At 35.7% G+C, this 26,584-nt stretch overlaps 3 protein-coding genes across 3 annotated transcripts; all 3 read right to left on the bottom strand.

Moving 5' to 3' along the window:
* Positions 1-432: 432 nt before the first annotated feature.
* On the bottom strand, positions 433-3,924 carry LOC111452825 (probable inactive receptor kinase RLK902). The gene is made up of 2 exons (XM_023093729.1): positions 2,403-3,924; positions 433-1,236 (listed from the first exon to the last, which is right to left on the bottom strand). Exons 1-2 carry the CDS (start codon positions 3,736-3,738, stop codon positions 575-577), a joined length of 1,998 nt encoding a protein of 665 aa, XP_022949497.1. The 5' UTR covers positions 3,739-3,924; the 3' UTR covers positions 433-574.
* Positions 3,925-5,195: 1,271 nt separating this feature from the next.
* On the bottom strand, positions 5,196-21,523 carry LOC111452816 (chaperone protein DnaJ 1). The gene is made up of 11 exons (XM_023093718.1): positions 21,122-21,523; positions 19,639-19,707; positions 16,085-16,180; positions 15,842-15,966; positions 14,851-15,046; positions 13,246-13,421; positions 9,497-9,626; positions 8,687-8,847; positions 6,820-6,875; positions 6,286-6,373; positions 5,196-5,903 (listed from the first exon to the last, which is right to left on the bottom strand). The coding sequence occupies exons 1-11, from the start codon at positions 21,446-21,448 to the stop codon at positions 5,573-5,575; spliced, it is 1,755 nt and encodes a 584-aa protein (XP_022949486.1). The 5' UTR covers positions 21,449-21,523; the 3' UTR covers positions 5,196-5,572.
* Positions 21,524-23,732: 2,209 nt separating this feature from the next.
* Positions 23,733-25,121, bottom strand: LOC111452489 (nudix hydrolase 18, mitochondrial-like). The gene is made up of 5 exons (XM_023093254.1): positions 24,797-25,121; positions 24,598-24,703; positions 24,434-24,517; positions 24,216-24,344; positions 23,733-24,135 (listed from the first exon to the last, which is right to left on the bottom strand). The coding sequence occupies exons 1-5, from the start codon at positions 24,955-24,957 to the stop codon at positions 24,016-24,018; spliced, it is 600 nt and encodes a 199-aa protein (XP_022949022.1). The 5' UTR covers positions 24,958-25,121; the 3' UTR covers positions 23,733-24,015.
* Between the last annotated feature and the right edge of the window lie 1,463 nt (positions 25,122-26,584).

Raw genomic sequence — 26,584 nt, 5'->3', positions numbered from 1 at the left:
CCCCCCCCCCCCCCCCCCCTCTTTCACTCGATATCCTCACTTACCCCCCTCTTTCACTCGATAAAGCTGCTAATTCATTTGCCGTCGGTCATGTAGAGTGCTACGCCCACTACCACATATGTAGCGAGTAGGTTAGATGCATGGGGTAGAGGGCTCATAGTGCTCCCTTTTCTTGAGTTCTCTAGATGCATGGGGTATGAACTCGATGCATGGGACAGAGGGGCTCATAGTGCTCCCTTTTCTTGAGTTCTCATGAAGTGGGTCGTCTTGCTTGCTAGGAAGAAGTTTTTGGACCATTTTTAATCCGTTTTGAAGTAAATTTTCGTTGATTAAATAGACATCTTTAATCAACAGGTGTTGGTGTGAGTGGGCACGGGATAGTTTCCAAAAGAAACAAACCAAAGCATGAAGTTTGTAGACAAACAAGTTAAGGAAAGGAAACAGAAAAGGGTAGTTTGTACTAATAACAATAAACGTTAAGCATCAGCACCGCCATCACTCTACAGCCCAACACAACACCACATGCTACCAAATTACAACGACAATTAGCTATTACACAACCAACTAAACTTGCTCAAATGGACTTGGCATTCGGAATATGGGAGGTGGACGCACCAAAGGGCTTGTCAGCAGCACCAACGTTGTGTTTGTGTTGCTGGGGATTCGAATGGGCGGAAGGGCTGCACAACTCCTCAATGCGGCTACTCACTTCATACATTGAAGGCCGTCTATCAGGATGCTGCGCCGCACAGTCCACAGCCAGCTCCAACATTTTAACCATCTCCTCCTCAACGCTCTCGTACCTCAGCAGTTCGGCGTCGAAGACTTCCGACCTCCACTCCTCTTGCAACACTGACTGTACCCATCTCGGTAGATCCACCCCTTCCTCGTTTAACACTGCGTGACTCGGGGCCTTTCCTGTCAAAAGCTCCAACAGCAATACGCCAAAGCTGTAAACATCTGCCTTTTGTGATACTTTACGAGAATCTGTCACCTCTGGTGCACGATACCCCACCACTCTGTTAGGACTCGATGCTGGGCCAACTAGTTGCGCTAGGCCGAAATCGGAGACTCGGGCATCGTAGGATTTGGCGAGCAAGATGTTGGATGACTTTATGTTTCCATGAGAAACGTTTGGGCCTTGAGAATGTAAGTACTTGATGCCACGGGCTGCTCCACATGCAATGGCACGCCTCATTTCCCAGTTCAATGGTGTCCTACCAGTTCCTTTGTTACCTATAGAAAGGAAAGAAAATGGTAAAAGGCTAATGAAAGTTGGGCAGATGAGGTGAAGTTTTACCTTTCCTAATGCTACTTAGGCTTTAAAGTTCATCGAAAATGCAACACTTTTCCTTGACAAGAAGAAACTTTGAACGGATTCGATTACCAAAATGCCTTTGAGGAATTATAACCAGGAAGATAACTGTGAGATCCAACGTCAATTGGAGGAGAACGAAACATTATTTAGAAGGGTGTTGAAACCTCTCCCTAGTAGACATGTTTTAAAAAACCTTGAGGAGAAACCTGTAAGGGAAAGCCCAAAAGGACAATATCGGCTAGCAGTGAACTTGGGCTGTTACAAATGGTATCAGAGCTAGACACTAGGCTATGTGCCAACGAGGAGGCTAAGCCCCGTAGGGGAGAGGATTGGGGGTTCCACATTGATTGGAAAAGAGGACGAGTATCTTCAAGAACGCTGGGTTCTGAAGAGAGGTGGATTGCAAGATCTCATATTCGTTGGGAAAGAGAACGAAACACATTGGGGGTTCCACATTGATTGGAAAAGAGAACAAGTATCTTCAAGAACGCTGGGTTCTGAAGAGAGGTGGATTGCAAGATCTCATATTCGTTGGGAAAGAGAACGAAACACCCTTTATAAGAGTGTGTAAACCTCTCCCTAACAGACACATTTTAAAAACCTTGAGAAGAAGCCCAAAAGATGACAATATCTACCAAGGGTGGGCTTGGACTGTTACAAATGGTATAAAAGCTAGACACTAGACGATGTGTTAGGGAGGAAGCTAAGCCTCAAAGCGGGTGGACACGAGATAGTGTGTCAGTTAGGACACTAGGCCCGGAAGGAGGTGGGGATTGGGGGATCCACATCGAGTGGAGAAGGAAACAAGGCGATATGCGAGCGAGGCTAAGCCTCAAAGAGGGTGGACACGAGATAGTGTGCCAGCAAGGACGTTGGGCCCCAAAGGAGGTGAATTGGATGGTTTCACATCGATTGGAGAAGGGAACGAGTGCCTACGAGAACTCCATTGGATCACGAAGGGGGATGGATTGTGAGATCCCACGTCGGTTAAAGGAGAGAACAAAACATCATTCATAAGGTTCCGGAAACATCTGTGCAGCAAGACAATCATTCACATTTCTAAAAATAGAAAGAAAGAGCTTACCATGCAAAAGTGTAGATAAGCTTCCCATAGCCATATAATCATAAACCAAAAGCTTCTCATCAACACTGTAATAATAAGCTTTAAGAGCAACCAAATTCTCATGTTCCATTACTCCCACGCCTTCAATTTTCTCCCTAAATTCCCTCTCACAAACACTCACATCCTTCAATCTCTTCACAGCCACAACAGCCCCAATCTCCAACACAGCTTTATAAGCTGTCCCAAACGTTCCCTTACCCAACACTTCAGCTGAAGCCCTCAACAGATCCTCCAAATCAAACACCCTCCCACCAGCATTCCCAAAAAACACCAACTTTTTAGCACCACCAACGTTGTCATCCCCTTCCCCTTTCTTATTCTCTAGCGCCGCCGTAGCCGCCGTAGCCGCCACAGAGCACCCATTTTCATACCCCCCATTCTCTTCACTAATTGCCTTCTCTCCTCCTACATCGACAAGGGCTGTCATGTCCAGAGTGCTTGTTTTCCGACCGCTCTGCCTCCGACAAGAAACCATCAAAATCACACAAAACAAAACCAAACCCAGAACAGACCCCATCACAATCCCTCCGACCGCAGCCCCAGACAACTTCTTCCTTCTCTTGTTCTCATTAACATCAATATCCACTGTCAATGGAACAATGACATTTCGAGCGCAATTCTCAAAGGGTCGTCCACAAAGTGGATTACCCATAAAAGCAGTAAAGGGAAACGATTGGAAACGACGAGGAACCGACCCATTAAAGAAATTGTTGGAAACATTGAACTGTACGAGGTTAGGCAGCTTCAGCTCCGGTAATGAGCCAGTAAGGCGATTGTTCTCAAGAAACAGAGTCTTCAGCCGCCGGAGTTTGTCAAAACGGGGAGACAGGACGCCGGAGAAGTTATTGGAAGCCAAGTTAAGACGAACAAGGTCATGAAATTGGAAGACAAACTCAGGAATTGGGCCAGAAAATGCATTACCCTGCAAGTAGAGGCTGCGGAGATTAGTGCATGCTGCAAGATCTGACGGAAGCTGACCCGTCAATGCGTTGAGTCGGAGACTCAAAGTGCGAAGATGGGTCAAATTTCTAAAAATGCCGGTCGGAATTTGGCCGGAAAGGGAAGCACCCGGCAAACGAAGAACAGTAACGCGGCTTCCCTGGCATTTGACGCCAGTCCAGGAACAGGGGGTTTGGTGGCTTGCATTCCAGAGCTGGATGGTTCGGCCGGCGAGGGAAGAACGGAGAGCGAGAAGGGAAGCCTTGTCGGAGGTGAGATCTGGTTTGAGGGCGGGAATGAGGCAAAGGGAGGGCAGAAGGCAGAGCAGAAGGTGAAGCAGAAGGTGGGGAGGCTGCATGTTAGGGAGAGGCTATGGAGAGGGAGAGGAGAGAAAACCCAGATAAGGGGAAGAGATGAGGTGAAGTGGGTTATGTATATCGTGGTTGGTAGGGTTGAGAGGAGGAAGAAGAAGAAGAAGAAAGGTACAGAGTGGCACAGAGCTCGAGACAGAGCTTGTGTTGGACTGCTACTGCTACATCCTTCATTTCAAATGTTGGTCCCCTGTGTTCTTTTTTTTTTTTTTTTTTTTTTTTAATGAATTAAGCTGGTGTATTAAAAAAATTAATAAAAATATATTTTAACTTTATACTTTATCTGTAAAATACAATTTTTAAGTTTTAAAAGTATCTTTTAAACTTAAAAAATAAAATAATAAAAGATATATTTACAGTGAGTACATTTATTTTAAAGATCTTAAAGTTAAAAAAAAGAATAAAAAATATATTTATTGTTAGTACATTTATTTTAAAAATCTTAAACTTTCGCGATGTTTCGAAAATACTTTCAGTTTTTAAAATATATTGATCGAGATAGTACTACGTTTAATAAAAATATTCATAAACTTCCAAAAAAAGACGTTAAAAGTTTGAAAATAATCTATAAGATATTGATATATGATTTTGATTCGTATAATGACAATAATAATTTTTTGAATTCTTTTTTATAAAGGTGGAGGGGTTAGATGTTACTCTTCAAATTTTATAAATATTTTTAAAACATAATATTAACCGTAAGAATATTCTTTAATTTTTACGAGTATTAATGATACGTTTAAAAATTTAAAGGTATATTTTAAGTTCAAATTTTTTTAAAAAATAAAATACTAACAATTTTTTTCGAAATTGAGAATATTATTGAAACTTTTGAAAATGGAGTTATTTTTATTAATTTAGTTAATTCTTTAATATTATTATAATATCTTTTTTTACATGTTTTTAAAAAATGATAAGAAATATTTTTAAAAACACTCTGATTTTTTTTTTTTTTAAATTAAGCATGAAAAAATGATTTGTTTAAAAATGGGTGAAAAAGGTTTTATTCTAATTGTTCTTTTAAAACAGTTATTCAAAAAAAAAAAAGTATTTTCCTTGAAATAAATAATAAAAGTTAACTTAATAATTAAATTGAATATAATATATATAATAATCTTTAAAACTATTTAAAGGATTAAGATTACTATAACTATTTATTTCATAAAAAAAAAATCATTAATAAAATTATTAAATAGTCAACTTTTAAATATCAACCATCACATTAATGTACATAAATTATATTATAATTTTTATTTCAACTTTTACCTAAGTTATCATATTAATTCTCATTATTTAATAAGTAAATAAATAAATCTCTAATGGTATTTTTGTAAAACAAATTTTAATGTTCAATAACTCTTTTTTTATTTTTATTTTTTGCAAAATTTAGAGACATAATTTTACTACCAAATGTATGTATGTATACTATACACGTCAGAACACGTGAAAAAATGGACTCTTTTGTAAACTTCCTTTAAAATCGAGCTCTTCAGAGTCCTTGCTTTCTGTATATTACAAGTCCTCATTTTGCCAATCTGAAAAGGAGGGGGGGAAAAAATACATCCCTCATTGTTTTTAATAGCAACTCATAAATGAATGCTTTTCTGGTAATACTTCCATTTTCTTTATATCTCGTCTGAGCAATGCGCAGGCCCATATCTAATGCCCCTCCCTCGTGGGGTACCCCCACCGGCGATTACAGGCTATTATAACAATAAATTGAACTCAGGTGGCAACCCTTCAATCACCTGAATAAAGTTCGTGTACTAAAGTTCTACGGTAGAAGAAATCAAGGGTCTTGCTCTTGCCCCTCTTGGTCTGTCAATATATATCTAAGAACTTCTTGTTCTTCCACCAACAGTAGGAGATGAATGGGATCTTCCTCGTAAAAATGCCCAGAAGTAATTTCTCCCGATGAAGGAGAAGAGTGAAGTTAGTATTAAAGCTACTATCAAGAGTAGGAGATGAATGGGATCTTCCTCGTAAAAATGCCCAGAAGTAATTTCTCCCGATGAAGGAGAAGAGTGAAGTTAGTATTAAAGCTACTATGAGTGAGTTTGTGTAAGAAGAATGCACCTTCAAAGGCCTACAAAAGGACGGTTTTGGTATCGCCATGGCAATCGAAGCAAATCGTTCCCGGGGCTGTTTTTTACTGGGAAAAAAGAGGAGCAACTCATGAGGGCTTAGAAGATAAGTTCAAGCTGAGAGGAATCAGAAAAAGAAATGAGTATCTCTATACATCCATAATACCTAAAATTTTAAATTTTTTTTGTTAGATCATGTAACGACCCAGATCCACCGCTAGCAGATATTGTCCTCTTTGGACTTTCCCTTACGGGTTTCCCCTCAAGACTTTAAAACGCGTCTGCTAGGGGAAGGTTTCCACACCCTTATAAGTGGTGGCTTGTTCTCCTCCCCAACCAATGTGGGACATCACAGATCAGTTCTCGGAAACTTGAGCAAAATCAAAGTAAAAGCATGCTTGATCTTATAAAAGAGTAGAATAAAAAGGAAAGATCTTCACTGAATAATACCCAACGAAGTTCTTAAATGAAGACCAAAATGGTGCTTTACGCTTAGCTGCCTGGCTTGAAGCAAGATTTCCTTGGTTTTCGTGTGTACCTGCATCACATGAAAATTTCCATGAAATTCAGTTACTATCACTGGAACATATTTCAAAATATCCTCTTTTGCTCTTTCAACTTCCATAAGAATCTATTTTGATATTTGCCATTGAATTTTTTAATATTGCCTTCAATGTAAATCATAGGGTATTTAAACTTTGAATCAGATACCAATCCAATTTATTTGACATAAAACACAAGTTGATATGACAGGCTTGTAAGATTTCTATTAAATGTATCACAAAATTCTAATGACGAGAAATACATTATACAAATTTTATAACAAGAACCAAAAAGAACTTTCACGCAAAATTCAAAAATCTTAATGGAATGTTTGAAAGTATGACCAAAATAAAATGATTATGAAAATCAGAAACTGAATAGGATTTTAAAAATGTTTTAACTAATCGACAAAAATGAAAATGGTAACCAGTGGTCTAGTACCGTTACTAGATGCCTTGTGCAAAGCCAGTTCTTTAATGATTGCGCGTTCTTTGTCGCTGCATTTACCATAACATGAAAATAAAAAACAAATTATATAAATTGTAACCGAAGAAAGGAAAGAGGATCAGTGAACAAATGTATCTGACAGCAATTCTATATCTTTTCAGCAGTGAACATCTCAAGTGATTACAATGACATTTTAGTCTGAGAAAACCAAATCAATGTGGATCCAACTGAATATAACCTTTCCGTTTAAGGAAGGCATGAATGATCCATGAACAAGAAATTTAGCTAGACTTTATACTTCAAAAAAAATGAATCAATATATCGACCGTTTCTTATCCAAAAAAACAAAAAAAAGAAAACTACTCTAATAGTACAGATCCAGAGTTGAGAGTCAGTTGTAGAACAACATTATTTTTCAGCGAACTTGAAAAATTACATATTAAAAACAATTCGCTAATGTACGTAAGATGTAATAAAAATTTGTCTACTATACTGAAGAACAGGAAAAAAGAAGTTTAAATCAGTAAGCCTTTCCTAAATGAATCAAATGATGAGAAAACTATTCTCTCCATCTAAAAATGTGAGGAAGTAATGTTAAGACTATAGATTGGGTCATTTAAATTTTGAGCATCTCAAATCATATTATCATATATTCAATAAAGATCCTATTATTCCAAGTGAAATAGGTTGATGATCTAGACATGCCCATACTTAACCTTCCCATGAGTATAGGACATCTAATCTTTTCTCAATGTTACCTCATGATGTATCATGGACGACCACACGAAAAAAAATATTTTTTAAAAAAATGCAACTGATGCGGGATAACCATACTAGAATAAGTTGGATGCTCCTCGCGAAAGAAAAATCTGAAATTACTATTTTCAAAATAGGTATAATATTGAAACTCAATACAATATTAGACGTGTAAATATGGAAGTTTTCTTGAATAACATTATTCTCCAAATGGATGCAAACTATTTCAGATTTCCACGAAGAAAGCAAAATAACATCCCTTGGAAGGCCTTAAAACTCAATAAGAATGAAATGTATTGAAATGCAACAGCCCTCTAGGACTAACGACAATGCAGAAAGAAAAAAAAGAAAAGAAAAAGCGAGAGAGGATTATGTGCACAAACAAAGTTCATGTATTATGAACCTTCCAACACCAAAGAGTCCAGAACATCACATTGCAAAGGCTTAGAATTTACAACTCAACATCACTAAATAACTCCCCAGTCTATTTTCCCATCATTAGGATGTATAGCCATCTATATCTTCCTCTTCAGTTTCATTTCCATACTCCTCCACATGAGAGCGCACCTCATGTGATATGGTCAAATGAAATAGATGAACCCATGATTGTTTTTGTACTTTTTTAAAAAAGAAATTATTTGAATTTACCCCAGTTTACTAAAAGAATGTTGTACCTAAATGAAAAGTTCACACAAGACACTTCATCTATGCCAGGGCAGTGTGCCATTACGTGAATGCCTTTTGAGGCTTTTAAAAACCTTTTTAAAAATCATAACATACTGCTTCGGTCATTTAACTAACACAACAACTTTTACGTTAAATTTAGTGGAAACAAGCATTTCAAGTGGCATGACAGAACATGGAATTATGAATGGAGCTTTTAGCTGTTCAATGGTGTTTCTCACATTCCTTTTACTCTTTTTCATCTCTGTTGGCTTCTTTTTGGGTGGGTAGGGATTCAGTTCCTAGCACGTAACCCTCATCCTCTAGCCAAAGATTCAAATCAATATGTTGATATAATAGCTAGGATTTCAGTTGGTAGCTTCAGATTGGAATACCATGTTCAATAAAAAACTAACAACTCAAGAATGGTAAAACACTGAACCTGATGCTTGTTGGAATCTGAACATTCACGATAAACAGATGATCACCACGAACAGAAGGTTTATTTATATTTGGAACCCCCATTCTTGACAAGCTAACTTTGTCCCCTGGCTGAACTCCAGCAGGTATTCGAAGGTCTTTCAAGCCTTCAACAGTTTCAACCTGAAGTAATTTGATGTTATAGGTGATAAATAACTCGATACTTTTTCATTTGTGTTGATAGCAACTGCAGTCCTCTAAAATATACAGCAAAGTTTTAGGTATTTTGCCAAGTGTTCTTCTCAGAAGGATCAACATACACACACCAAGGAAGAAAGAGAGAAATTCAAGATTCAAATTTCATTTTAATCCTGAACATTCAAGTTTATTCCACTTTAGTCTCCACATTTTTTAAAATGTCCATTTCTAAATTTTAAGGGAAAAAAAACTACACGTCTTTCCTATTTTTTATTAAACAAACTAATATCAAAATATATGAAGTTCTTCGAGACAAGTTATGGATCAGCCATTGCTTAGTATACTATTTTATTACCTAATAATTGCTTACCTAATACTCATCTCCAATATATTTGGTTTAAGTACATACTCATGTTAATATATTTATATACTTACTTGAGACCACATTATCTATTTGTTAAAATTAAACCAATGGTAAGGACTATGACCAGAATGGTTGTCGTTCGAAACTTCCATATAGTCAATGCTTTTAAGTTAACACTCTTTCTTATGTCCAACCAGAAATTATAGAGAAGAAAAAATTAATGATTGCATTCAGACTCTTTTTTAGGTCCAATCAATAATTTTAACTTACCTTCACAATAGTACCTAAAATTGCCTCTGTATAGTCAATGCTAATATTGGAGTACAGATGAATACCATCTCTCCGAATTCCATGCTTTTCATCTACACGGAGCGTGACATACAGGTTACCAGCCATTCTCCTGCCAAAGGAGGAAAGAAGAACAGAAAAAGCAGAAAAAACTATGAAACTGATTTCACAAGATTACAACCTTGGACATAAAATATAATGGAATACTATTTTAAATAATATGAAATAAGGTATGGCAGAGATGAACAGTAATCTACACTAAATTTCAGAGAGAATAAAAAGGGACTTCGATTAGAACCGGTTTTGAATCCCAGTGACAAGGATGATCCAGCCACTTAGAGACCAGCAAAGAGAACATATTTCATACTAGACAACACTCCACCTCTTATGTAGCAACACATAAAGCATCTAGTTGGCATTCCTTATTTTCTTTATTAATTAATTTTTCTTTTAGGAATATCTTGGATAACTGGGGTTCATTTTTACAGTCGACAGCACCTCAAGAAACGATAGAGAAGAACATAACCAGTAAGGAAAATAAATTCCTGAAAGAGAACGGAAGTAAAGAAGGATTTGCAGAACAAAGTGAAGTTCACTGAATTACCAAAGGGTCTCCATGTGGGTCCCCCTTTACAAATGGTACTAACCTATCAACTATGGCCAATATGCGTCCCATTCCTTCCTAGCATACCAAGATCAGATTTGTAAACTGAAAGCTTGAGCAATTTGAGCGATTCACCAATGACATCTCCAGAAATGAAAAAAAAAAATAGGGCATGTCACCTAAGAAAACTTGTTGTCTATAACGGGAGAAAGCTAAAAGAAAGAGTAGAATAACAACCTGATGGAGAATGTCCAAGGATATTAATAATCACCCTTTGCCAAAACGAATGAAGCTACCCTACTGAGCAACAGGTGCTAAATTTCTACGTTTAAGAGCTCCAATGCCAAAACCTCTATCACCTTGAGCTTGAGATGCTAAATTCCATTGCCCAGAATGATTAATCTTACTACCATCATTACATTCCCAAAAGGAATTACACATCAAAGGCTCCAATTCCAAACTCACCTGAGAGGGCATTAGAAAAAGAGACAAATAGTATAAAGTTTGACAAAACTTTGTTATAAAGAGTTAAACACACCCCACGCAAAGGAATTAAAGAATAATTTTACATCATGATAAAGCCAAACATCCTAATGAATAAAAAATTAACTAATTAATTAATTACCATATCTCTGTCCTTAAAACCCTGATTGTTTCTCTAGTACCAACTGGACTATGGTTCTGATGAAGTTGGTTCGAAGGATTTCTTTCTCCCCCTTAAACAAATGACCAAAAAAAGAGAGGCAATCAATGAAAGTGGATCTCCGGGCAAAGTAGTAGACCAAGTGAACTTGATAAAAATTGGTCCCAGAAGGCCTTAGCAAAAGGACAAGTAATAAGCAGGTGCCTTTTCACTTTTCATGCATTTTTGCACATGGCGCACAAGCAATGGGAGATCAAAAACCATGAGATTCTAGAATAGCAGCTTGTCACGGTATTAATGCAAGTGACTAAGCTTCCAAATGAAGATTTTGACCTTCTTTGGGGAGTTCCTTTTCCAATTTAGAGAAAAATGGATGCATTGCCTTTGAAACCGCTAGTTGCAAGGTCTATAGATAGAGTTTTAGTTGAGAAGGCCATTTGTTCCTTTATTTCCAATCCAAAAGTCTTCCCTTAAGACGGGTGAATGGTTGATAAGGTGGGATAGCAATGCCCATTCATAGATTTATTTTCCTTCTTTTGGGTGTCTTCTCAAGCCTAGGCCCCAACAATCATTTCAGTCATTTTAAGTCTTCCAGATAGATGCTTCCTTTTACTGGATAGACATAAAGCATGGGATAAGAAATATAAAGAGGTTTTAATCCAGCCCAAGTATTTGACAAAACAAGTTGGATGAACCATTTCCGATTTTGCAAGAGTATCGGCTATAAATGAGGTCCTTTTGCTTCATAATGAATATCCATGAGCTGAAGAGCGAATTGATTTTTTCCTGTGCTTGATACCAAAGTGAGAGGTACCATATTTTGTAGCAATGATTCTTCTTCAAGGATCTCCTTTTTAATGAGAATGCCAAATCCATATGGATAGCTGGGCGTGAGGCTTTTGCTTCAACCTAAGAATACCCAGCCACCTTCAGCAATGGATGGCCCGACAATATCTCAATTGAGGAGGTGAGAACCCCTATATCATTGCTACCATGGCAAAGGAAGTTTTTAAAAATCTGCTTTAGTTGATCATGTTGCAAGTCTAAATTAGCATGGTGTCTTTCTTTTTCTTTCTTTTTTTTTTCCCATTCAATTACATATCCCTTTTATAAGGGAGAAAGGCTAACTAAATCTAAATTATTAGATAATCTAAATAATCTAAATACCCTAGATACTAGGTAACAGAAATTTAAATAATAATCTCTGGATACTAGATAACTAAATCTAAATAAATTCAACCAAACAAATTAGGAGTTTGTAAGAGACTAACAATACGCCCTCTTTTAAATTCTCTCCATACCAGCATAAGAACCATAGTAGCAAAGAGCAAGTTTCTCAATGAATTTGGGAATGAAGGAACACTGCCCGTACAATTGCACCTCTCAAAGGAAAGCCAAAAGTCTCCCACTTGAAATTTCATATTGCAAGGATGATTGATAACTTGAATCTTCATGAGTGGTGCTCATATTAATTGTAACCTCAATTCGTCTAATATGGCATCACAGTCCCAAACTACAACAACAAAACTAGGAATGCTATCAATATGGACGACTCTATGGTGAAGAGTTCATACCACAGCTATTTTTAGTGTCTACTATTACTAGTTTTGAGATTTAATTGACTATTTTCATGTACACATTTTTTGAATTTGTAAGAATCAAGAATTTGGGGTGAATCAGATATTTTGAAGAACCTACTGAAAAAAATGAGTCAATTTGACAAGAATGGAAGAATTGTCACGAAGATTTGGTTCATGGATCTTTTGAGTTCGTAAATACTTTTGGTACATTCCCCATTTTGATTCAAGAATCTATAAGATTTATTTGGTCTATCTCCCATATTGGTACATGAATCATCTTGATTCATGTATGAGCATTAGTATTGCTATACTTATATAAAGGTTTGTCTAGCATGGTTAAGAAACATAGAGTGAGTGTCATTTTGTGTCTAGAGGCAATTGGGATGAACTTTGTAAGTGAGACTTTATAGTGTGAGAGTGTGAAACATATATTTGTAAACACTTTGGTTATAGTAATTGGCTGTCGTCCGTGGACGTAGGTCCACGGAGAATTTCTTCTCTCCAAACCACATAAATCTTGGTGTCTCTTTATTTAGTTTTATATGTGGGTGTGTGAGTGTGACTCATCTTGCTTCCACTCTAACATAATTCATCCTTAACCATTATCCTAATAGTACTTGGGAAATAATCAAATTGTGACAATAATCATATTGCTCGAATAAGTGTTGCACAATTTTTATTTTTTATTATTATCATTAATTATCATCGTCATTGTAGCAAAATTTTTAATAAGAACCTAAAATCCATTCCAAGAAAAGAAAAAAGAAAAAAAAAAGAGCTGTTGAGTTACAAGATGGATCTCCATCGAGAGAGAATATTTACAAAAGGGTTTAGATTATTAGAACAATATCATTACTCGTCCAAACCAGCAGCAGCTTTAATTTTGGAGAAAGAATATATTTACCTTTTCTTATCAAAACTGCCCTCTCTTTGAATTCGCATTGTAGCTCCATCACTGACGCCTGGTGGGATTACTAAATCCATTTTTCTAAATGATTTCATTTGACCACTGCCACCACAGCTTTGGCATAACTCTGTTATTACCTTACCATCTCCACCACACTCTGAACAAGTAGACACCTAAGATGTCACAGAACAACGATCATAAGGTAAATCTAGTAGGCTAAATCCAAAATTCATTATATCACATGAAATTTGTAAGAAACCAAAATGGGGAATTTTACATGGTTATTAAGTTCAAGCATTACAATTAAGAATCAGATTTTGGTCATTTTTCTTCTAACGTCTACTATAATCGGTAATAATGTGTATAAAATATTAAATATATCCTGACATAGTACTAGAGAGAGAGGTCATGCATCTGAACTCTGTAACGTTAATATTGATAATCACATGCTAAAGCTTAGTCTAAACCCATGAGTGAGGAAGCGAAGAATATGTACAAAATATTAAACGTACTCAATTCAACCAACTTATGCCTTTGCGTTAACTGATGATTTCATAGTAACCATTTAAAATAATTTCCAACTTAGGTCAGTGTCAATCATATGAAAACTCAATAACACAGTCTTAAAAGACTACGAATTACCTCTAGTATCAACAAATGAGCAGTGGAGAGTAAGTCAACAATTGTATAAAACAATATGAAGCTTGGCAATTTTATTCTGATTAGTAAATGTAGATCAAAGAACCAAATATCTCACTATTCAGTTGAAGATGGAAAGGAAGGAGAGTGAAAAAGAAGCAAAAGAAAAAAAAAAAAAAGATTCGGCAAAGGGATACAACTATTGTCTATCCTCTCACTCATATACAAGTGATATTTATAAGATACTTTCAGCACTGTCTTTTCTATATATCTATAAGAGATGGATAGTTCGGTTAAACTCCTAACTTTGCTATGTTCATATATACACTTCCTACTTGCATCATATTTACTCTCTTTTGATATATCTATGAGGGATATTTTGGTATATCTGTGAGGGATATTTTATTAATATCCATGAGTATTCAAGCTAGTTTGCGTGCATCTAAAAAATTGCAAAAGACAATTTTCTGACCACCATGGCTTTAACTTATTTACCACTCAGCTCTACTTGCAGCATATTTACATCTTCTGGTCACGTAAACTCTCATTCTCCCCCCAAACAAAATTTCACTTACCCTTCTATATCCCATTCTTATTTTTTATAAAAGGCGTAAAAAAACACCGGTGCCTTCTATCACTATCCAAGTCTTTGAAACAAAACATCATTCATTTAAAATACAATAAATAATAATAAACGTGATAATAATAGTTTTTTAGTAATTCCCTTGGCATAGGATTCTGCCCCTTGATATTATTTCATTTAAATATATTTTCTTTAGAAAACATAATATTAATATCAACTTATTACAGAAACGATCGTGTTCAACAAAGAATGTTTTAACATAAAAGTAATCAGCTTCAGCTCTAAATAAATTAACTTGGGTGTTAGAGAAAAAAAATATTAAGTTTGACGTTCTTTTTCAATCCAAAACATCAATTTTCATTATATAGATGTTCAACTACCTGAGACATCATTCCAAATGGTGTTCTCTGAGTTTGGACAACTCCTCCTTTTCCATGACAACTGGCGCACACTTTTATGCAATTACTTGTTTTAGCACCCGTTCCATCACAGTTTTCACACGCCTCAAAACAAAAAAGTTGAATTTCCTTCTCCCCTCCAAACACTGATTCTTCAAAGCTTAAGTGCAGGTCATAACTGTAAGGTTACAAATACAAAAAAAGAATGTACGACTCAGACTATTTATAAGCACATATCATATAATTTACGAATACATACATATATGAGAGAGTACACAATCAGTTCGAGAGTTAAATTATTACTGATTACACTTAATTAAGATATTTACAACTAACGTTCGTGAGTTAAATCATTACTGATTACACTTTTAAGATATTTACAACTAATATAAACTAACAGAGAGAAAACCATGATAAGAGCGAGCATAGATCAACAGTCAACTGTCCAAAAGCTTTTTCAATGTATAATTCTGCCTCGTAAATGATAGAAGTCTTTGTGAGGCCCCCAATTGTTAATACATGTGCTAGGAAGGTAGGAAAGGAAATTCCACTGGGATCAACCAGTTAGAATGTCAAGGAAGGGCGTATTTGGGTGGAGGTAGGGCCATAGGAAGAAGCTCCAGCCCTCTCAAACTGTTGGCTAGGAGCTTTTGTATGGGCCTGGGATTCTTTTGTTGATTGTCGAATACAACTGGCAGAGATACCTTCGGAGTCTCATGCTAACTAATAATGGAAGTGTTAAAGAATAAATATTTTGTAACCTATCATTTAAAGCTGTTAGGTCTAGCAAGAATTTAAAATAATATCAGAGTAGAAGGTCCTATGTTCAAATTTCAAGAATGTCATTTCCTCTCCAAGTAATATCGATAATTTTCAAGCCCTTAGTTAAGGTGGAGTTTAAGAATATAAATAAATGATTAAATATACAACTAACTAGTTCCAGTAGTGATATAACATGAGAATGATGACATACTGAATATCAAGATTTTGGTTTCTTCCGCTCCTCTTATTTAAATTGATGCCTCCAATTCCATCTCTTTCTCCATAAAGTCCATCTGATCCGCCAAAGAATGCATCAAAAATTTCAAAGGGGTCGACCTAAAAAAAAATCCATAAACAAAATGATTAAGAATCATTCAACAGAAAAATTAATCGAAACAATTTGACAATAAATTTTTCAGATGGCCTGTGGGCTAAGTGCAAGCAATAATCTTACCCCAGGTGAACCACTGCTCCTGACGTCATATTCTCCCTGCAAACCTGCCTCACCGAACTGATCATATAAAGATCTTTTCTCATCGTCTGATAGGACCTATACAACTGCTCCATTATCATAGATTGCAAAGAAACAAAATGCGTAGCAGTGGATCACTATTAGATACTGAAGAAAATGAGTTGCATTTTTTCTTTCAATTAACTAAAATGAGTTGAAAAAAACATTCTTACACATTTACATACCAGGAAGGAGCAACTATACCTCTTTAAGGAAAAGAAAAAAAGAAAGAGAAAACACATTTACAAATGTTACGATCCAATATCTAGGAAGTATTACATCTCAATGGACGTGACAGTCCCTAAGCATAAACCTTTCTTCTCTAAAGTCTCTCTTTAGGGGGAGAACGTAAGTGATTGAAGAGTGCCCGAGGGAAGCAATTGAACACCTTGACATACTAGTTGAACCCTTGGAGACAGACCCAACAACTATTCAGTCCACTCCTACTACCAATGCCAATCACAACTTACCTAGCCAAGATCCAATCATAATAGAGCCACTTACTGAATCATCCAATCTACCTTCACTATCAGATTCATCTCTCAAGTACATATGCTAGGAGGAAAGTCATTTCAAAATCAATTCAAGTCCAAACATCTGACACAAAGTGAGATGCTAACACAGGTACAAACTGGAACTCTAAATGAACCAATAGATGATAGATCCCATAGCTATCCAAAAACATACTAGAGAATGCATAAAACAACCTTTATAACTCTCTATCAAACTATATTTCTCTTGAAAGATTATTAAGATTACCAGGAGATGTTTTTCCCAATTGCAAAGATGAATACCATAAGAATATTGTTATCTTTGGTTGTCAACTTAAATTGGTCGGTATGATGAACAAATCTACATGAGCATCCCTCAGAGTTAAAAAGAGCTCGAGAAGTAAGGTGTGCATACTGAGAAAAGCAATGTATGGGCTAAAACAATCACCAAGGGCGTAGTTTGAAAGATTGACAAAGGATGGTAGGTATAAGCAAAGTCAAGGAAATCATTCTCTTTATCAAACGCTCAGAATCAAGGGGAGTTACAGTGCTTCTAGTTTATGTAGATGAATGACATCATAGTCATTGGAGATAGTGAAGAAAAAATGTTATGAGGAAATTGACAAGAGAATTCGAGATCAAAGAACTTGGAAGCCTAAAATACTTTAATGGCATTAAGTAGTACACTCAACTCAGGAAATTTTCATATCACAACAGAAATATGTGATGAATTTATTGATGGAAATAGGGAAAAACATATGTAAACCTGTATCAATGCCAATGGATCCACTTCAGAAATTGGGAGAGTTAAAAGAAGAACTTGCGGTGAATAGAGAGATGTAACAGAAGCTAAGGGGGAGGCTTGGATATCTAGCTCACACTAGATGGGACATAGCATACTCAGAGAGCGTTATTAACCAATTTCTGCATGACCTATGGGAGCCTAACCTTCAAGCAATAGAGTGTTACATTACCTTAAAGGAACTTTAGGAAAAGAAATTTAGCTCAAACGGAATAATTCACTAGCATTATAAGCTTACTCCAACGCCAACTACATCGGATTAATAGTGGACAAAAGGTCTACTACGGGGTATTGCACTTTTCTCAGAGAGGAAATTTGGTGGCATAAATGAGTAAAAAGCAAAATGTGGTGGCTAGAACATATGTCGAATCACAATTTCGAGCTATTGCACAAGGATTATGTGAGCTCTTATGGTTTAAGATAATTTTTTATGACTTACAGATTAAGAGAAAATATTCGATAAAGTTATACAACAACAACAAATCAGACATCAATATTGCTCATAATCCTATCCAACATAATAAGACAAAGCATATTAAAGTCGCTCGGCATTTTATTAAAGAAAAATTAGAGAAGAGGATAGTATACATGAGTTATGTGCCTCACAGCTTCAACTTGTAGATGTTCTAACAAAAAGACTTCACATCTTACTATTTCATGAGTTAGTATCCAAGTTGGGAATGAATGATCTGTATTTTTCATCGCGAGGGAGAATGTCGAAAGAATAACCATAATTTGAGAAGTATATGTGTAATCCTATTAAATAAGGGAATTAGCCTATTTTCTATTGTTTCCTTTTCTGTATAGTTTCCTTTTTTGTATTATTCTTTTCCTATTCTATGGAGAATTAGCTTAGGCCTATGTACTTCCCTAATAAATAATAATAAATTGAGTAATATACATTACTCTTGCAACAAAAGGTGATGTGTTTGTTTTCATCAAACTTCTTTACATGAATCTCATTTGTTCTGGGCCGATCGTTTCAGTCGTGATAAAACTCTCGCCACCCTTTCTACTAAGTTGTTTTGACCACAAATTAAAAAAGATGTTGCGACTTTGTTAAAAGTTGTTTTAATTGCCAAACTTCAAGGGATTCAAGCCAAAATCCACGAATTTACTCCCCTCTAACAGTTCCTAATTCCATACACATTGAACTTTCAATGGACATTGTACTTGGTTTACCTAGATCTCAATGTGGCTTCGACTCGATTTTAGTTGTGGTTGATTGTTTTAGCAAGATAGCTCATTTTATTGTTTGTTAAAAGACTAATGATGCCTTGAATTTTACTAACTTGTTTTGCATGAGATTGTTAGACTTCATGGAATTCCTAAGACTATTGTTCAGGATAGAGATGTCAAGTTCGTGAGTTATTTTTTGCAATCTCATTGGAATAGATTTGTAACGGACCTTCTTTGTAACACCGTAGTCACCTAAAAGCGAATGGACAAAATGAGATCATTAATAGAACTCTTGGCAACCTATTGCATTGCTTAAGTGGTGATGAACCATGACAATGGGATCCTTCTCTTGGGCAAGTCGAATTTTCTTTCAACCACATGGCCAACAACCCATAGGGAAGTCTCTAGTCGAGATTGTACACACTCGCATCCCTCATTTAACTTTTGGTCTTACTAATTTCCCCTCTTCTATTGATCTTAGCGTTGAGGTTGAGCTCATGGTTGACCGGGTTGAATATTTACATAAAGAGCTTTGTTTCCATCTTGAGGAGGCTAACACTTCCTATAAGGCTCGAGCATATGCACATCAGCGTGATGTGGATTTCAACATTTGTGACCTTGTCATGGTGCATTTAAAAAAGTCTTACTTACCGCTGGAGTTCATTCTAAATTAAAGATTGGTCCTTTCCCTATTGAGGACAAGATTGGCCCCAACACCTACCTTGTTAAACTACCAGCCAATCAATTAATTGGTCATGGTTAGTTAGCTTTGGGAATTGGTTGGTTAATTTTTGTACAAATATGGCCGACTGGACCTCCCCTCTTTTCATCGTTGAATTCAAAAAAGACTCTTGGAGAGTTTAATATCAGAAACTAAATATCAATCTTCTTAATATCAAGAAGGAGTGTGACGAACGTGATGAAAGATGAGATATCAATTAGAGGATCCATAAAATGATTAGAAAATATGAAATGTACACAATAACACAAGGAACAAATGCTCAAATAGGAGCCTCAGTTCTCACCTCATATGCAGCACTTATCTCTTTGAATTTCTCTTCTGATCCAGGGTTCTTGTTCACATCGGGATGGTACTGTTCAGAATAAAAACAAAGAAGGGGGGAATCATTTAGGACATTGTGCAGTAAAGCTCATCTAGACTATCAAATACAAAGTAAATGCCCATGCCCTACAGCCAGAGTTCTAACCATTGGCGTAGTGGCTTAAAGGAAAGGCTAAAGTTCTTTGGATAAAAGATTCAGAAATATTTTGTGGATGATTTAAATAAATGGAAACAGCATAATTGCCAACAGAAAATTTAGTGAGATTTTGGAAGAATGTACGGTTCTTTAATTCCTCCCTGTCAAACTTTAACTACATAATTTAGTAATAAATTTGGATGGGGGCCTTTTTCAAATCACCCCTTCTGATTGGCTAGAAGGAGATGTCTTAACTTCTTGCCTGGTTGTATCTCCCGCTTTCTGTAATGGAATTTCTGTCTCTTATCCCAAAAAAGCCTTTCCCAGTCTTTATAATATTATTTGTGTGCCTAAAGAATCTCTAATGCCTTTCCTTTTATTCTTACGAAAACCAAATAAACAATTCTTTTAATTAAGTTGATAAATGCTCGGTCAGCCTGTTAGATTTTAGCTCTATCAGCTTGCAGCCAGTTAGCTTAAACATGGTTTTTGGAGCCTGCTATTAAATAACAGCATTCTTAGTCGATTACCTTTCTAGTGTACTTTAATAAAATGAATAACTTACTATGTAGCATCCTTGCAAACTGAATCACCTTTGTTTAGGCTCTATTTGATTACCATTTGGTTATTTGTTTTTCGTTTTTGAAAATTTAACTTATGTTCTCCCAATTTCTCTACTGTGCGTTCAATCTCCCTTGAATGAACATTTAAATTTTTAGCCAAAATCCAAAACAAAAAAAAGATTTCAAAAACTACATTTTTGTAGTTTTTAAAACTTGATTTTGGTTCTTAAACACGTGTAAAAGGTAAATAACAAAGCAAAGAACCCCATAAGAGGAAGTGGTACTTACACGCTTAATTTTTCAAAACCAAAAACCAAATGAATATTATACAAGGCCTTACAAACCTATGATCCTAAAATGTTTGTCCTGATGAGAAGTTACAGCAGGCAACATTTGCCATTTTTCGATCTCTACTAAGTAGAAGTTAATTCTTAAGAACCTTGGCCAAAGCTGACTTCTTAAAAATACTACCCAGCGTCCCAACAGCTGAATTCTTAAAGTTTCATAAATTTCAACAAGAACTTATTATGCCTCAATTTATCTCTCTCTCGCTCTAAGGGTTTAGGGTGGAAATTGCAAAACATATATCATATACGTAGCGCTTGAAATTTCATCTAGTTTTTCATTATCCCTCCCACAGTTCAATTCCATTCGATTTTCAACCCTCCAATTCGCTTCATAGGGGACCAATAAGCCCCGTAGAACTCAAGAATATACTATTAGCAGAATTCAAAACGGAAAAATACCTTGCGAGCGAGTTTCTTATATGAGACTTTTATTTCCTGTAATGTGGCATTCCGGCTAACATTCAACGTCGAATAGTGATCAGTTGCGGCGGCACCTGTTGCTGCTGCACCACAGTATACAGACTTTAACCGACGTCTGGTTTGAAAATCCGTTCCCCTAAGCGGTCGAACCACGCGGGAAAATTCAGAATAGTTCAAGCTGGAACAAAAGCTGATAGAAGGCGGACTGCGAAAATTCAAGACGTTAGGAATTGCCGATAGAGAAAGTAGTCGAATCTTAGGTTTTGGGTTAAGCTTGGCACTGCAGGGACTGCAAATAAGTGCCATTGTTGCTCGAGGTGGAGCGCAGGCCTTCACGAGGAGGATGATCAGGATTCAGGGTTTTTGTATTAATAAAAACAGGGATATACTAGAAATTACTAATAATAAATAAATAAATAAATAACAATAAACATAACTCCAAAAAAATATATATATATATATATACGCACATACCGACTAACCATGTGTCACGGTCATGTTTGTCAAAGGCGTAGTGTTTATGGCCACATGTCAGATGTTTGGTCATGGTTGTCCAAGACGTGTTGTCAATGGTCGTACGCCTGTTTCAAACCCGTTTTACTTGCTTTCATTTTAGATAAGTTTTTATTATTGTTGTTATGTCAATACGGAGGTGTATGACCCGTTACCAAAATCATGTTTATACCCGTAAGGTTAATATGCCTGGAAATGTACTATAGTGGGATGTGACTAGTTGTCAATTCTTTTTATCCGATTATATGCTATCAAAGTTGTTTCGTTGCCTACTCACTTTTAGGTTATAATATTGCTTTCTTAAAAATTATGTTTAACGTACTTCCTTGCTCGCGTTTTCTAAAACATGACTCGGGACTTAAGCATACGTCGATGTTGTTTGCAAAATGTGAATTTCACACGGCTGGCTTGTTTATTGGGTTATAATAAGTGTCTCACAATCGTTGTTTTGCTGCCGCTAGAGTGTGATTGTGACACCATGCACTCGTGTTTGTTACCCATTTGCAACCGTATTCGACTCTTTCTAGTTTTGTACGGTCCGAGCAAAATGTTACCTAAATTTTGATTTTATATATTTTGAACGACTAAAATTAAAATTTATTCATTTGAAAATATAAAAAACCAAAATGAAATAAAATTTTATTCATATAGCTCGATAAACAAAAGTTGGATTGAGTTTGTTTGTTTGTTTTTTTTGGGGGGATTGGGTTGAATTTATGAAGAGACAAAAATTCAATTTGAGTTGAGTATTGACATTTTTTCTTCGGGTCAATCTGACTAACCTGAAAATAGAATTACAGTTCAACCTAATCTTACCGTACTTTGGAAAAAAAAAATTAAAAATATTCCCGTCAATCTGACTAACCTGAAAATAGAATTACAGCTCAATCTAATCTTACCATACTTTGAAAAAAAAATTAAAAATATTCCCGTCAATCTGACTAACCTGAAAATAGAATTACAGCTCCACCTAATCCTACCTTATTTTGAAAAAAAAAATTAAAAATATTCAATGTTTGTAGCAATATTAAATTGAGTTGTAACCAGTAAAAGTTTAATATTTAAATTTTATAATATTTTAATTATTAATATAACATTTTACTGTGAATATATATAATTTTTTAACTAATTATTTCTTATATTGCCATCGGCATCGTTTCCACACCGTTACCAGAAATGTTACTCTTTCTGATAAATGTGAGATCTCACAATTCACCCCTTGGAAGCCAACATCCTCACTGGCACACGTTCGATATCTGGCTCTAATACCATTTGTAACCACCGCTAGTCAATATTATCTGCTTTGACCGCTTATGTATCGTCTTTAGCTTCACGATTTTAAAACAGGTATGTTAGAGTGAGGCTCTCGTACCTTTATGAATAATGTTTTGTTCCCTTCTTCTACCGATAAGGGATCTCACAATTTATATTTGGTTGGATCACCGACCCAAATTTTGTATCGGTCGAAATATGGAATGGACAAGTATACTGCAAAACACCACTTCATTCATTAATTTTGGAAACCCAGCGGCTTTGCTGCATATTAGGCAAGACAGCACGTCACCATCGCCTTCGCTGGTCTTGCATGAGCATAATAAATATCTTTAGTGATTCGCTGGTGTTAATAGCATAATAAATATCCTTATCTCAACAATGACCTAACCATCTATGATTCCTAATCACGTCCCAATCATTGCTCGAGCATATTCTTCCTCCAATTCCGTTTCCATTGGCGCGAGAAACTTTGAGAAAGAGCGGTTTGATTCGGGTTCGACTCAAATAGGAGAGGGGCAAAGCAACTCGACCTGACCCTAATTGCTCAATTGTTAACCGAGCAGCATCGCATTAGACACCGCTTTGATCTAGGAAAAAGCCCAGTAAGCCACTAACGCAATGCACTCGACCCTCTAATCATTATTTGTCACATATCCTTAGAGATGTTTGCGAGAAGTCGTAAATATAGAGCATTGTAGAATTCAATAAGTCAGATTTATTCGGTTCAACTCAAGCCAATTTTGTAGGTAACTTACGAACTGACCCAATTCAACGTTCAAGCCACGGAATGAAAAAGCAAAAATGATAAGAAAGAATGATTTAAATTGAATGAAAGAATTGGGTGATTTACAAGATGATCTATTTCCACGCGCGGCATTATCCCCGTGAAGGACACTTAAACAAGCAAAGCAATCACAATTACTTCTCGCCTTCTTCGATCCCGACCCTTTTTTATGCCTCAATGACGACGGATTTAGAACGACTTTCTAAAATAATCACTTAAAAAGTCGTTTCAAACATGGCTTAACGATCCCCCGATCTTCCCAAGAAATAGACCACCACTAAGACTACAACTACTACTACGTTTATGAACAGGGGGTTCCTTCTTCATCCAAGCTCTCAAGTTCTGTTCGTTGACTAATCAATAAATCTAAAGCCTCTTTCATCCATTGAGGGCAAACCTCTCTGGCTTTCTCCACGCTCATCTACAAGTTCCAATGGAAATTCAATTAGTTTTGAACGAAGAACATTTAGGGTTTTCGTTAGAGTTTAAGCCAGAACTCACCCATTCCCGCCTCCGGAAATCTTTCTCCGGCCAATTTTCCAGTAGTTTGGTGACCTGCAGCGGGAACATGTAGGCTTCATGCATCGTCGCTTGGTTCTTGCTCTTGTAATACCATTTGCCCAATCTTTTCTGTAAGGGAAATTAAATTCGAATTTGGATGAACAAAAATTTCTTCGACAGAATCAACAATGGAAACCCTAGAAATTCGAATTACTAACTTCGATGTTGCCAACCACACCAGCTTCCTCCAATGTCTCTCTCAAAGCCGCAGTCTCCATCGATTCGTCGTTCTCCCAACCGCCCTAAAATTTCAAAATCATCAAACAATCGGTACAAAAGAGCGAATCGGAATAATCGACGCCAAGAATCGATATAACAATACCTTCGGAAACATCATCGCTTGTCCTTTCTGTGAACTAATCCCAAGAACTTCAATATTATCAACCGAAAACGATTTCAGAGCATCTTTATATCGATAAGGAATGCATCTAGAAGAAGAAATCGCAAAAATCAGAGCCTCAACTTATAAGAACAACAAACCCTAGAATAACGAAATCAGTGGCTGAAATGGAGAAACATACCCGACAACAAGGCGATACTCTTGATTGTAGCGCTGCCGATGACGTCCAGTACGAGCGGAGACGACAGAGACGACGTTTTCGATCTGAGAAGGGAATTTCTGGGAAGAGAAGAAGGAAGAGAGGAGAAACTTGGCGATGTTCCTGGAGAAAAAGAGACCCATATCAATGGAGAAAAATAGGAAGAATTGAGGAAATGAAATCTCCTCCTCGCCGTAGGCGTCGGGTCGGGACAATGATTATGAGAGAGCAGAGGAGGGAGGGGGGAGGGGCAGAGGAATTTGAATCTAAGAAGAGACAAGTTGTGTGGCAGTGGATGGATGGTTGTTCCCGCAATGTGTGTGTTGCGGATGGGGCCCCGCGTGGTGGCCTTTAATAAACAAGGAGGGATGAGGTGCGTGTAAGAGGAGAATTACACGCGCGTAACGGTCCGTTGACGTTGACATAAGGGTTCAAGGTTTGCGGAATAACCGCGTCAAACTCATTGGTAGTTATTCAATTTTTCTTTTTTTTTTTTAATTAAGAAAGGTCGTAAAATAGTTGAGTTTGACCCATTAATATCTGCCAGTGCTAGCACAGATTGGAGCAGCCAAATTCTGGTGGTCTTTTCAATAATTTCTTTTTTTTTTACTAAATAATTAAAAATAATATTTATATTTAATACTAAAATATATATATATTTTTTTTTGATATTTTATTATCATATTTTTCTATTTATTGTTATTTTTATTTATTATTTTTTTCGTATATTTATAATTTATTTGATTATAAATAGATAACTTTTCACTAAATAGTTAAACTTTAAAATTTTTATACTTTTTAAACTTTTAAAATAACAACTTTTTCTCTGTTTTAAAAATAAGCATTAATTTTTTAGAAGTAATATTTATATTTTTAAATTAAAAAAAATTTAAGTTCTCTTGTTACTGACAATTTCGTTTATGTACTAATGGTATGTAGTTTTGAATTTTTTTTAATAAAATATAAAGATAAATTGAAAATGTAAAAATTTAAGGGTATTTTTTAAAATATTTTAAAAGTTTAAAGTTTATTTGAAACTAAATATTATCTAAAATGGTAAATATATATATATATATTTTTTTGTATAATTAAAACTTTTACGAATTTAGAAAGTATTTTTGTTCAGTAGAAGTATTTTTATTATTTTAATTAAAAATTTTATTTTGGCTTCTCAATATAACTTTTCCTTAGGAAACCGAGACTTTCAAAGAAAATAAGCCTATAGCACTTTACATACAGGCTTAAAATCGAAAACCATAATTAGGCCGTCTAAAGCACGTGCGCACGAAAAAATTGAGTCATGCTCGATATTTTTTTCGACATTGTTGTAAGAAATGTTCAAATTCAATGATTTCAATATCTATGATCGGCAACCAAGGGCCAAATATTTTTATTAATTTAATTTTGTAAAAAATATAAAAAAATTAAAATTAAATTTTCGTCCACCTATTTTAATTCTCATACTTTTAAATTTTTAAATATATTCATTATTACTTTTTAATAAAACTTAAAATTAATTATTATCATGGCGAATTTTACAAAAATAAATTATTCTATGAGTGTATTTCATGTTTATTTAACTAATTTTAATAAATTCAAATATTAAAATAAAAACAATAAAATGAGTTCATTAAAATAATAATATATTTATAATAAAAAAATAGTCTCTCAAGAAAAGTCAGAAAAATGTTAAATAAAAGTAAAACGGAGACGACAAAGACGCGTGGGGCCGTTATACTTAGTCTTCGACGTGCAACCGACGCGTCTCGT

Source organism: Cucurbita moschata, unplaced genomic scaffold, assembly GCF_002738365.1.
Source record: "Cucurbita moschata cultivar Rifu unplaced genomic scaffold, Cmos_1.0 Cmo_Scf00014, whole genome shotgun sequence".
NCBI lineage: Eukaryota > Viridiplantae > Streptophyta > Magnoliopsida > Cucurbitales > Cucurbitaceae > Cucurbita > Cucurbita moschata.
Note: the sequence above shows the minus strand (reverse complement) of the source record. Positions and strands in the feature narration are given on the sequence as shown.